Consider the following 12,328-nt stretch of genomic DNA (forward strand, 5'->3'; position numbering starts at 1 on the left):
CCTGTGTAAGATGTTTTAAGAATACATGAGAGAGTGTGTAGAGCAGGGTCCAGTGCTTACGAGTGCTCATAAATAGGGCACTTCCTGAGCACTTGCTTTGTGCCTGGCCAGCGCTGAACACTAAGTATCCCGGTCTAGCCCTCCCAGTTGGTTCGAAGGCAGGTACGTTTGTTCTGGTTTCTCAGCCAAGGACTGGAGGCCCAACAGTTAGCTGGGCTGGGCCGGGCCGGGCCTGTGTCGGGGCGGGTGCTCAGACTGCTGGCCGCGCTGTCCACCGCCAGGCCTCGAGTCCCCGCCCGCTGCGCTTCCCGCCTGAGATGACTCCCGGGCCGGCCCCGCCCCCTCCGCTGCGGCCCCGCCCCCTCCCTGACCCCGCCCCCAGGCGGAGCCGGCGCCCGGAGCGGTATCGGGGGAGCAAGCAGCGGGACCCCAGCGCGGGAGGAGGCGGCCGGGCGGGAGCCCCAGAGGTACCGGCGGGAATGGGGAAGCGGAGACACCGCGGTCGGGCCGGACAGGGCAGAAGGTGGCCTGGCGTGGGCCCGGGTAGTGTGTGGGTGGGAGGAGGTCCTCGCCGCGTTCGCAGCCTGCACCGTCCCAACCTCCCGTTGGGCTCCAGTCCCAAGTCAGCACTTCCAGTCCCCTGGCTCTGGCCGGTGCCGCCCCCCCACCTCCTTGGTGTGACAGCCCGGCCGGGTGTGCGGGTGAGCGGAGGCAGGGGCTTGCGACTCCTCTCAGCGGCGCTGGCGACTGCTGTGCTGCCTGCCCGCTGTGTGCGGGGCTCCCCCTCTTCTGGGGCTCCCCTTCTTCCTGGGCGGCCTCCTACCCAGCTTTTGCACACCGTCCCCCACCCTCCCCCCGTCCCAGGCCTGGCCTGGGAGGAAACATCTGTCGCACCCCCTGGCAGCAGAAACAGGGTCATGACCTCCAGATGTGCTGGGAAGCGTCCAGCGCCTCCTCCCCGGGGCAGCCAGGCCTTCCGGATCTGTGGGAGCCGGCCGGCCCCCTCCTCCCCAGTGACACAGGCCGCGAGGAATGTCCCGGCCTCAATGGACCCTGTGTGAAGCTGCCGGGTGGGGGGCACAGCCCAAGAATACCCCCCAAGGCAGGGCCAGAGCCCGGCATTGGGCCAGAGCAAGAGGCAGCCCACGGGCTGTGCACACACAAATACACAGAGCTCAACCCACACCGAGCAGCGGCCTGCACAGACCCCTCCCACACGTCCCCTCTCCCCGCATCACACACACTTCGCACACACCACAGCCCAGGCCCTGGAGCTTGGCACGTGGAGCCAGGGCCTGCCTCTGCCACCACACACAACACATGGCCAGCTTTGCTTGCTTCACCTTCCTTTCAGTCTCCCAGCAGTGCCGGGAGGGGACAGGAATGGCTAATCCCATTTTAGAGATGAGAGAACAGAGGCTCAGGGTCAGCGTCAAGAACTTGTCCTAGGAGAAACCAAGGGAGGAGGCACTCTGAGCGTTGCTTGTTTCTGGAGCTTTAGCTGAGGGCTGCAGAGCCTCTGCCTCCACCTCCTCCTAGCCCAGCCCCACACAGTGTCACCAGATGATGCACGAAGACCCACAGCAGGTGCCTGCACCCCTAGTGGGTCACCCACATCCCTGCCCCAGCCACCCTCTCCATCCTGAGTTCACCTGAGGGTGACTCCCCCTCACGTTCTCACGCCACCCTTTGCACTTGCCTCTCGACACATTTCCGCACTTAACAGGTCCCTGGGGCCTTTGGTGTCTCACTCTTACATCCTGTGAGACCTCGAGCCTTAGCCCAACCCCCCACCTGCCCCACACCTACTCACACAGGGACAGGCTTGGGGAGGTACAGTACTGTTTAGGCCCTGGAGATTGACAGACCCAAGTTCAAGAGCTGAAGCAGTCCTAACTGATACGGAATTGCTTCAGTCAAGAGCATCCCCATATCTGGACCTCAATTTAATTGTCATATGGGGTTCAGACTTTCCTGTCAGCATCAGTGAGGCCAGGTAGGCAGAAGTCCCCATGGGTCCCAGTTCCAGCAAAGGGGCCTGGTCAGCGTGACCCCTCCCCTACCCCCATGTATGGCCACAGAAGCCTGCAGGAGGGTGAGCCCAGGCCTGTCCTTCAGGTTAGGGTGACTGAGGTCCCATGGCTGAGGTAGTGTGACCCCAACACCTTCCTCAGGATGTGGGGCTGGGGAGGGGGCTGGGCCCAGAGTTGGGGCCACTTCCTGTGCTGAAGGAAGTCCTCTTGCTGTTCCCACTGCCCTGCCAGTGCCCCCTGGGAAGCCCTGTGTCCTTGAGGCATTGAGGCCGTGAACGCCAGGGCATTGAGACCCAGCCTCTGGGTGCTCAGCTCCTCTGGGATCCTGGAGGAAGTGGGAGGAGCAGGGAGGAAGGTCTCTCGGGACAGGACGTCCTCCCTTTGTCAAGTGGGCAGGACCCAGACACCAGTGGCCCTATGGGTTTCCCGTCCGATCGGCGACAAATCATTGTCCCCGTTGGGCCAGGTCTTGGTGGGGACCCTCACTCTGAGCCCAGGCCAAAGCCAAGGATGTGTGAGTGGGAACTGGGGAACCCTGGCAGCCCTGGGGCCTCCCAGGCTCCAAGACCCTCAGGGCCAAGGCCGCGACAGCCCAACCCCTGGCCCTGCCCAGCGCGAAGCTGGAGGAGGGGGCTGGAAACCTCAGCCCCAGGCAGACGAGGAAGTGGCCAGGAAAGCGGAAGCGGCTTTGATGGTCGCGGAGGGGGCCGGAAGCCACCCCGCGTGGTGGACCAGGCTGGGGGCCCGGGTTCCTGTTTTCTCCCCAGGCCCGTCTGAGCAGCCCCCTCCTCCCTCAGGGCAGGAGCCGGCCGGCTAGCTGGGCACCCACCACCCGTGCCTGCCAATGCGGCCCGGCCCCCGGAGAGCCAGGTCCCCAGGTCCGAGGCGCGCCCATGTGGGCCGGCGGCGGCGTGGGGAGCCCTCGGCGGGGGCCGGCGCCCGCGCCCACCGATGACCTCTTCGCCCGCAAGTTGCGCCAGCCGGCGCGGCCCGCGCTGACGCCGCACACCTTTGAGCCCAGGCCGGCCCGGGGCCCGCTCCTGCGCAGCGGCAGCGATGCGGGCGAGGCCCGGCCCCCGACACCGGCCAGCCCCCGCGCCCGCGCCCACAGCCACGAGGACGCCAGCCGGCCCGCCGTGGCCCCCGCCCGGTTCTTCTCGGACCCGCTGGCGCTGCTGGGGCTGCCGGCCGAGGAGCCGGAGCCCGCGTTCCCGCAGGTGCCCGAGCCCCGCTGGTTCGCCCACTATGACGTGCAGAGCCTGCTCTTTGACTGGGCCGCCAGGCCACGGGGGACGGGGGGCCACGCGGAGGCCGGCCCTGGGACCCCCGCCTCGGCCCGGGACCAGACTGCCGGCTCCCCGCTGCTGCTTGAGGCGCCCGGCTTCGTGAGTGAGCTCGGGGGCGAGGGCGAGCTGGGCCTGGGTGGACCGGTGTCTCCACCCGTGCCCCCCTCACTGCCCAACGCGGCCGTGTCCGTCCTGGAGGAGCCGCAGAACCGAACCTCGGCCTACAGCCTGGAGCACGCAGACCTGGGCGCTGGCTACTACCGCAAGTACTTCTACGGCAAAGGTGAGGGGCGCGCCGCCGGGGAGGGGCCGAGGTCCCGGTCACCTGCCGTGAGCTGTCCTTTCCCTGTCCGGTCCCTGGCCACGTGAAGGGTCAGGCTCTGGGCCAAGGCTGCCCAGCTTTACCCACCTCCCTAAGACTACCCACAGCCAGGCCTGTCCTCTGCCTCCATCTGATTCATCCTCAAACCCCTTTCTCATCCGTGCCCACAAGGGAGGGCCCCAGGATTAGGGAACATGGTGGCAGAGGCCATGCAGGATCTAGGCTTTGGAGCAGGCAGGCATGGCCCCCTGGGTCTGGGGCAAGATACACGGGGGATGCTGCAGAAGGGGCAAGACATAGGGCCAAGTGTATAGGTGCCGACAGGAGGCAGGATTTGGCTTGGTAGAACGTGAGCAGGGCTGAGGAGGGGACGGGACTGAGGCTAGGATCTGAACTAGCGTTGGGACCTGGAGCAGGGACTTAGTGACGGGTGAGGTTGAGTGAGGGTGGGACTGCTGAGGGGGCGGAGCTGGTCATCCACCGCCGGCTCCCCCCAGAACACCAGAACTTCTTTGGACTGGACGAGGTGCTGGGCCCTGTGGCAGTGAGCCTGCGGCGGGAGGAGAAGGAGAGCAGCGGAGGGGGCACTCTGCACAGCTACCGCATCATCGTGCGGACCACGCAGGTGGGCCGAGGTCGTGGGAATCAGGCTGTGGACTGCCTTCTGGACAGCCCGCCTCTATCCTGAGCACCCCTCCATCCCCACCTTAGCTCCGGACCCTCCGTGGTACCATCTCCGAGGACGTGCTGCCGTCAGGGCCCCCACGAGGCCTGTCCCCGAGGAAGCTTCTAGAGCATGTGGCACCACGACTGAGCCTGACCTGCCTGCGCCTGGGCTCCGCTTCACCGAAGGTGCCCCGCACGCTGCTTACGCTGGACGAGCAAGTGGTAAGTGAGCGGGACGCCCCTGCCCTACAGCTAGACCTGGTCTGAACCCAGCCTGCCCAGCTCCCTAGCCTTGCCTAGCCTTGCCCCTGATCCTGGGCTGGATGGGGACCCCAGGAGAGCTGGCTTTTCGGAAGGAGGGCATCCGAGGTCACCTGGAGCCTTGCCTCTCAAAGTAAGATCTGTAGGCCAGCAGCATCCATGTCATCTGGGAGCTTGTTGGAAATGCACATTCTTGGGCCCCACCCCAGACCTACTGAATCAGAGCCCACACTTTAAGAAGGTCCTGAGGTAATTCCTATATGCGTTTCAGCCAGTGACCATTGGTCTGACGGCCACCCCCTCTTCCTGCAAGTCCCTCTTATTCCCTGTCAGCTCCCCCTGCAAGGCCTTGCTTGGTCTCCTGCCAGTTTGGGGTACTCACTCCTTCCTAGGGCTGCCCATTCCACTGTGGGACCACTCAAACCAGCTGAAAGTCCTTCCCTACCGTGTGCTGAAAGCTACCATTCAACCTGTCAGTCATTCAACAAATATTTCCTCACACCTTGGTACCAAGCCCCAGCCTGGATGCTAGAGACGTGTCTAGACCAGGTGCTGTCCTTGAGTAGCTCACACCCAGGTGAGGGGGGAGAGACCACAGAGAATCATGGGTAATGATGGAGCAGGAAAGCAGTGAAAGGGCAACGTTGAGAGCTCTGTGGGACACCAGGGTTGGGTTGACAACACTTCCTCGGTCAGAGGTTCAGCATCATGGAGGAAATGCAAGAGCTCAAACCAGGAAGAGCAGGCATTTTCTGGGCAGAAGGAACAACTTGGGTGAAGCTGAGAGACTAAAAACTGTCACATCAGGGTCCTGTAGGCAGTTCAGTGTGGCTGGAGGAGGGCTTGAGGGGAAGGGGTGGGAAAGGCTGGCCTTTGGTCCTGAGGGCACTGTGGAGCCATGGAAGACCTGAGAGGTCGAGCAGCCCTCTGGCTGCAGTATGGGGGCTAGACTGGAGGCCACACTGAAGGCTGTTGCAGTTGTCCAAGCCAGACCTGGTGGTGACGATGGCAGAGGTGAAGAGGAGGTGACAGTGCAGGGACAGAGTGGATAGCCTTCGTGACTGTCTGGAACAGTGGGGGTGTTGTGAGATTCCCCAGCTTGGCCCCTGGGAGTGGTAGTTTTTGGTAGCCAGGGACCCTGGAGGATTGGGCGGGAGGGAAGAGTCACAGTGAGGAGGTGAGGTGCCAGGGGCTGGAAGGACATTGGGCAGCTGGAGCTCCGGAGAGGGGTCTGGACTGGAGGCGGAGGTGGGATGTCATTCTATGGAGGTGGCTGCTGCGGCCACCGAGGGTGAAGAGCATGGGTAGAGAAGAGGCCCAGACATGAGAGGGTGGGGTCCCTGGGGTCTCAGGCAAAGTGAAGTTCCAGTTGTCCCAAGTGCCAGCTATGGTGAGACGGTGCCGAGATGAGGCCGTGGCCGTGGCCGTAAGAGGGGCTTGGGGTTTAGGAGCTCGGGTGGAAGTGGGGGTTAGGAGGGATGGAATGAAAGTGGGGACTGTAGGCGTAGACACGCTGAGCATGAAGAAGGGAGGCCAGAGCTGGAGGGCCCGGGGCTTGTTTGCGTGGTGGCAGGGCGCCCTGAGCTGTGCACTGTTAACCCCAGGTGCGGAGGAGGCACAAGAGCCGGGAGCAGAGGGGGAGCAGAGGTGGTGTGGGGCTCCAGGCCTCCAGAGGCTGGGGTCAGGGTGCCTGGGGTTCGAGGGAGGGGAGGACAGGCTGGCCTTGAGATACGGAGGATGACAACGTGCACATTTATTGGGATGGAGCACACTCTGTATGGGGTCCTTCCCATGAATCATGTCCTCTGTGGTCACACGAGAACCAGCCCCCTCTGGGTTCCTTCCCACCTTGACCTGCTCTGCCCTCCTGAGCACTGGGAACAGGAGAGACGGAACCCACGTGATAGGCGAGGCCCCAGAGGTGGCTCAGAGAGGGCGGAGTTCAGGCCACACACGGAGGCAGTCCCACCCCCAGCCCAGTGTCCTATCAATTCTCCAAGGCCCTGGGGTGTTGCTGGGGGACTGAGGCCTGTGCCTTCTGCCTGTGCCCTCCCCTGCAGCTGAGCTCCCAGCGCAAGGTGGGCATCCTGTACTGCCGGGCCGGCCAGGGCTCGGAGGAGGAAATGTACAACAACCAGGAGGCAGGACCCGCCTTCATGCAGTTCCTCACCCTGCTGGGCGATGTGGTGCGGCTCAAAGGCTTTGAGAACTACCGGGCCCAGCTGGACACCAAAAGTGAGGCCCAGGGAGCCGGGGGTGGGGGCAGACCCACGCTGAGGGGTTTTGGAGAGAACCAGCTGTCTGCTCACTTTTCTGTCCCATCTTGTCCTGGGGCTGGGGACGGGGGTGGAGAGTTCTTTGGGTTGGCTGAGGACGTGGGGCAAGGGCTGCAAAGGCCCAGCCATGGGAGGACGGGCTGGGAGTGTCCCCCGAGGCCCTGGTGCCCTACCACCTGAGCTGGGCCGGGGGGTTTGTGGGCACCACCCCCTGCATCAAACACACATATTCCACCAGCCCAGCCCCTGCCTCCCTGGTTGGAAGGGTCCCAGGGCCCCCAGGAGGTGTTTTTATCCAGCACCTCCTGCCTGCCTTCCACTGTCTCAGCTGCTCCACACATGCTGGTGCCGGGGCCAACATCTGTCCTCTCCTGGGACATCCGCCCCCGCCTCTCTCTTAGCAGGCCGTTCCTCATTTCTGCCTTCCTTCTATCTCAGCATCCCCTCATCCCAACCCCAGGCTGGAGGCTGGATCCCGTTGGGGGAGGGGAAGGGAAGCAGCCAAGGCTGAGGCCCTTGGAGCTCGTGGCCTGGACCTTGGCTGATGGCGGGAAGGGGTTGTCCACCTGCTGGCTGTGGGTGCAGAGGCTCCAGACTGCAGGCAGGGATGGGCGGTTCAAGCCACCGACATTCCCCTCACTCTCCCTCGGTGTCCCCAATTCCCTGGCCACAGCGGATTCCACGGGTACGCACTCCCTCTACACCACGTACCAGGACCACGAGATCATGTTCCACGTGTCCACGATGCTGCCTTACACCCCCAGCAACCAGCAGCAGGTGTGAGGGGGCTCTGGGGATGGGGGCTGCCCATGGGCTTCCGGGGAACCGTGGAGGGGTGCTGTGTGGGCAGTGGTGTTTGAACCTTGGTCTGAGCTCTGCTGCCCCCCCAGCTACTCTCCTGGCTAGTGTCCCTCCCCAAAGACAAACACCCCAGGCCTTCGCTAGGGGCAGGTGCAGGGAGCCACTGGTTCCCAGGCTCTGCCTTGCTTGAACGAGGAGGGACTTGAGGACAGACAGGTCCCACTCACATCCCCCACCCTCTAACCCCCAGCTCCTGCGGAAGCGTCACATCGGCAACAACATCGTGACCATCGTGTTCCAGGAACCTGGCAGCAAGCCCTTCTGCCCCACCACCATTCGCTCGCACTTCCAGCACGTGTTCCTTGTGGTGCGGGCGGAGGAGCCCTGCACTCCGCACACCTCCTACAGGTGGGCGCCCCAGGGTTCCAGTTCAGCCAAGGGTAGGTCTTCCTGGGCCCTCCCTTCACCCCTGACTACCGCCTCCTTCCCCACAGGGTGGCCGTGAGCCGCACCCAGGACACCCCGGCCTTCGGGCCAGCTCTGCCCCCTGGCGGAGGTCCCTTCCCCGCCAACGCCGACTTCCGGGCCCTCCTGCTGGCCAAGGCGCTCAACGGCGAGCAGGCGGCGGGCCACGCCCGCCAGTTCCACGCCATGGCCACGCGCACGCGCCAGCAGTATCTGCAGGACCTGGCCACTAATGAGGTGACCACCACGTCTCTGGACTCGGCTTCGCGCTTCGGCCTGCCATCCCTGGGCGGGAGGCGCCGGGCGTCCCCCCGGGGCCCGGGCGCCGAGCTGCAGGCGGCAGGCGCGCTGGTGTGGGGCGTGCGCGCGGCGCCAGGGGCGCGGGGCGCGACCGGAGCCGAGGCGGGCGGCCCCGACGGCGCCGAGGTGCCCTGCCTGCTGGGCATCTCGGCCGAGGCGCTCGTGCTGGTGGCGCCGCGCGACGGCCGCATAGTCTTCAACTGCGCCTGTCGCGACGTGCTGGCCTGGACCTTCTCCGAGCAGCAGCTCGACCTGTACCACGGCCACGGGGAGGCGATCACGCTGCGGTTCGACGGGCCCCCCGGCCAAGCCGTTGGCGAGGTCGTGGCGCGCCTGCAGGTGAGGCGCGGGAGTAAGGTTGGGGGGCAAGGTCCCTGTGCGCGTTGGGGTTGGAGCCTGCTTTGGAACCCCTCGTTCGCGCCGCCTCTCCTGCACAAAGGAAAGTCAGGGTGGCGGGGGAACACCGGGAGCCTGGCAGAGCTGGAACTGGGGGTCCCCAGGCCCTCTTCTGCGGGGTGGGTTGTTAATGCCCTCCTTGGGGGCGTGGAAGGATCCGTGGGACCCGGGACGGTCCCCGGGGCTGTCTGTCGCAGGGGCGGCCCCTCCTCGGGCAGCCCGGCTCACGCCCCGCCCCGCCCCGCCCCGCCCCGCCCCAGCTGGTGAGCCGCGGCTGCGAGACCCGCGAGCTGGCGCTGCCCCGCGACGGTCAAGGCCGCCTGGGCTTCGAGGTGGACGCCGAGGGCTTCATCACGCACGTGGAGCGCTTCACGTTCGCGGAGACGACGGGGCTGCGGCCCGGGGCGCGCCTGCTGCGCGTGTGCGGCCGAACGCTGCCTAGTCTCGGCCCCGAGGCCGCTGCCCAGTTGCTGCGCTCAGCGCCCAAGGTCTGCGTCACCGTCCTGCCCCCCGACGACAGCGGCCGGCCCCGCAGGTCAGGACGCTGGGACGCAGGGAGGGGGGAGGACCTGGCGGCTTATCCTCCTGTGTCACCATTAGCGCCAGGAATCTTGCGTGGAGGCCTTTGTTTCTTGAGAGAATCCCACGTCTCAATCTCTCTGAACTGCACAATCCTTACAGGTAGAATGAAACCAATTAAGCACGTGTCTTCACTGCTCAATAGATGGAAGAGCAGCCCCCACTGTCTTTCTCACAAACACCCTGGTACCCACTGTTGATTACTTGCTGCTTTAAACCAGGGATATGCAGACTTTTTCTGTAAAGAGCCAGATAGTAAATATTTCAGGTTTTCTGGGCCATCTGGTCTCTGCTGCAGCCACCCGACTCTGTCATGGTAGAACAAAAGCTTCCACAGATGACATGTAAATGATGAGGGTGGCCATGTGCCACAAAAACTTTATTTATGGACCCTGAAATTTGAATTTTATATGACTTTCACATGTCATGAAATATCCTTTTATTTCTTTCAACTGTTTAAGAGTGTAAAAACCAATCTTAGCTTTCAGTAGTACAAAAACAGGCACATCTGCTGAAAAAGAAAAGAAAAAGGCAGAGGCTGGATTTGTCCCCAGGCATCACTTTTTGGATCTCTATGCTAAGTGGTTTTCAAACGTTATTTACATCCTCACAGCTAGCTAGGAGATCGATACTATTACCCCCCTTTCACAGATGGAGAAAGTGACCTTCAGTGTTTTACTCAGGATACACAAGAGCAGCACTGTGATTTGAACCAAGGTCTGGAAAAATGGCCAGTAGCCAAGCAAACATTTTTCATTTAGAGAGTCTGGAGAGCTTTCCTCCTCCTGGAAGCGCGCCTCAGGCACAGCTGGGGGTGGGGCTGGACGCTGGCGGCAGGGTGTTCCTGCCTGACCTACCCCTTCCTCCCCGCAGGAGCTTTTCGGAGCTGTACACGCTGTCCCTGCAGGAGCCCAGCCGGCGGGGGGCTCCCGAGCCAGTGCAGGATGAGGCCCCAGCCATGGCCCTACTGCCCACCACAAAACAGCTGCTGCAAGTATGCCTGAACGATGGCGGTGGGCCTCCAGGGCCCGGCGACCTGGCCGAGGAGAGGACCGAGTTCCTGCACAGCCAGAACCTACCATCACCCTGCAGGTGCACCCTCTCAGCCTTCCCTCTCCTCGAGCCCATGAGGCCGGACGGGAAGGCCTCTGCAAGAAGGGGCCACCAGTGGGTGCAGCTTCTAGTCCCTTCTCTCCCCAGCTCCCTGTCAGATGAGGCCCCAGTCCTACCCAACACCACCCCAGACCTCCTCCTTGCCGCCACAGCCAAGCCGGCAGCACCCAGTGCTGGCAGGGAGACACCCCCCACCCAGGTGAGCAGAAGCAAGGCTCTGCAGCCCAGCAAGCAGGGGTGGGCCGCGTGGTGATGGTGGGTGTCACTGCATCTATACCCACTTCTGCCCCTCAGGACGGGCCAGACAGCCCCAGTGACTGTGCAGACAGGGGCGACCCAGCCCCGGAGCTGAGGGCCTCCTTCCTGCCACGAACCTTGTCTCTGAGGAACTCCATCAGCAAAAGTGAGTCTGGAGGAAGGTGGGGGTCTAGGAGCGGGGCAGGAGGGGGCCTTGCCTGGGCTTCCCTGGCTGAGCCCACCTCCGGTGCCCACAGTCATGTCGGAGGCGGGCAGCGAGACCCTGGAAGACGAGTGGCAGTCCATCTCGGAGATCGCCTCCACTTGCAACACCATCCTGGAGTCGCTGTCTCGGGAAGGTGAGGCCACCAGGGCACTGCGGGGAGGAGCCAGGGTGGGGCTTTCTGCCTTTTACCTACCTGCCCAGATGGTCCCCTCTGTCCCCACAGGGCAGCCCATCCCAGAGAGCGGAGATGCCAAGGGAACTCCAAAATCTGACGCTGAGTAAGCCTCTCACCCGATCTACCAGTTCACCCCATGCCCAGGGTTCGTGCCTACCCATTAGAGTGAAGCTCTGTCCCAGGGCTCTGCTTTCACGTACACCTAAGTCAGAAGACAGGGGTTGGACCCCTCTCACGTGGAAGGGTCTGGGAACCAGCCCATGGTGCGGCCCCCTGCCCTGGCCCCACTGAGTCCTGACCCCCATGTCTTCAGGCCAGAACCCGGGAGCCTGTCTGAGAAGGTCTCTCACCTGGAGTCCATGCTCAGGAAGCTGCAGGACGACCTGCAGAAGGTGACGCGGTGGCTGGGGGTCGCGGGGAATCACAGGGCTGCCCCAGGAGAGGGGCCAGGGGCCGATCACTCTGACTCCTGTCTGCCCCCCACCCCCCCAGGAGAAGGCAGACAGGGCGGCCCTGGAGGAGGAGGTGCGGAGCCTGCGGCACAACAACCGGCGGCTCCAGGCCGAGTCTGAGAGCGCGGCCACCCGCCTGCTCCTGGCCTCCAAGCAGCTGGGCTCCCCCACCACCGACCCGGCCTGAGCCGTCGGGTCCAGCCTCAGCCTGGCTGAGGACCTGCTGGAACTGCCCGGCCGCTCCCGGCACCTGAGCCACACCAGGCCCCGGGCCCTCCTCAGGAACTCTCCCTGCGCGAGGCGCATCTTAGCACTGTCCCCACTCCCCCGCCCATTATTTGGTGGTGAAGTTGCCCCTACCCCATCCCCGTTTGTAAATATCCTGTGGAGAAAAGGGGATTTCAGGGAATAAAGACGCCACTGCTATTTGTGTCTACACAGGTGTTCATGACATGATAGGGGAAGGGGTTTTGCCCCCACAGGCCCCAGCCAAACTCCGGGGACTGGTTAGAAGGGCAGGCCCGGGGGACACTGGCTCAGGGATGGGCTGGCACAAACTGAGGGATTCTCTGAGACTAGGCCACCCGTTGGCTTCTCTCCCACAAACATTTATTTCATCTGTTGGGAAGCAGGTGGCCACACCCTGTACCTATTCTGCTTAATCGTGGGATCCAGGCCCCTGCCCTAGAACAAAACCTGTGGGGCTGAGATCAGAGGGTGGACCTGCTGGGCAGGGGAGG

At 63.7% G+C, this 12,328-nt stretch overlaps 1 protein-coding gene across 1 annotated transcript; it reads left to right on the top strand.

Annotated features, from left to right (window-relative positions):
• The first annotated feature begins 389 nt into the window (after window positions 1–389).
• On the top strand, window positions 390–12,024 carry SIPA1 (signal-induced proliferation-associated 1). The gene is made up of 16 exons (XM_057729763.1): window positions 390–467; window positions 2,831–3,602; window positions 4,139–4,266; window positions 4,353–4,529; window positions 6,629–6,803; window positions 7,518–7,621; window positions 7,896–8,053; window positions 8,140–8,749; window positions 9,067–9,341; window positions 10,259–10,477; window positions 10,586–10,697; window positions 10,793–10,901; window positions 10,993–11,094; window positions 11,185–11,239; window positions 11,450–11,528; window positions 11,629–12,024. The coding sequence occupies exons 2-16, from the start codon at window positions 2,927–2,929 to the stop codon at window positions 11,773–11,775; spliced, it is 3,126 nt and encodes a 1,041-aa protein (XP_057585746.1). The 5' UTR covers window positions 390–467; window positions 2,831–2,926; the 3' UTR covers window positions 11,776–12,024.
• Window positions 12,025–12,328: the final 304 nt, after the last annotated feature.

Source organism: Hippopotamus amphibius, chromosome 3, assembly GCF_030028045.1.
Source record: "Hippopotamus amphibius kiboko isolate mHipAmp2 chromosome 3, mHipAmp2.hap2, whole genome shotgun sequence".
Classification (NCBI taxonomy): domain Eukaryota; kingdom Metazoa; phylum Chordata; class Mammalia; order Artiodactyla; family Hippopotamidae; genus Hippopotamus; species Hippopotamus amphibius.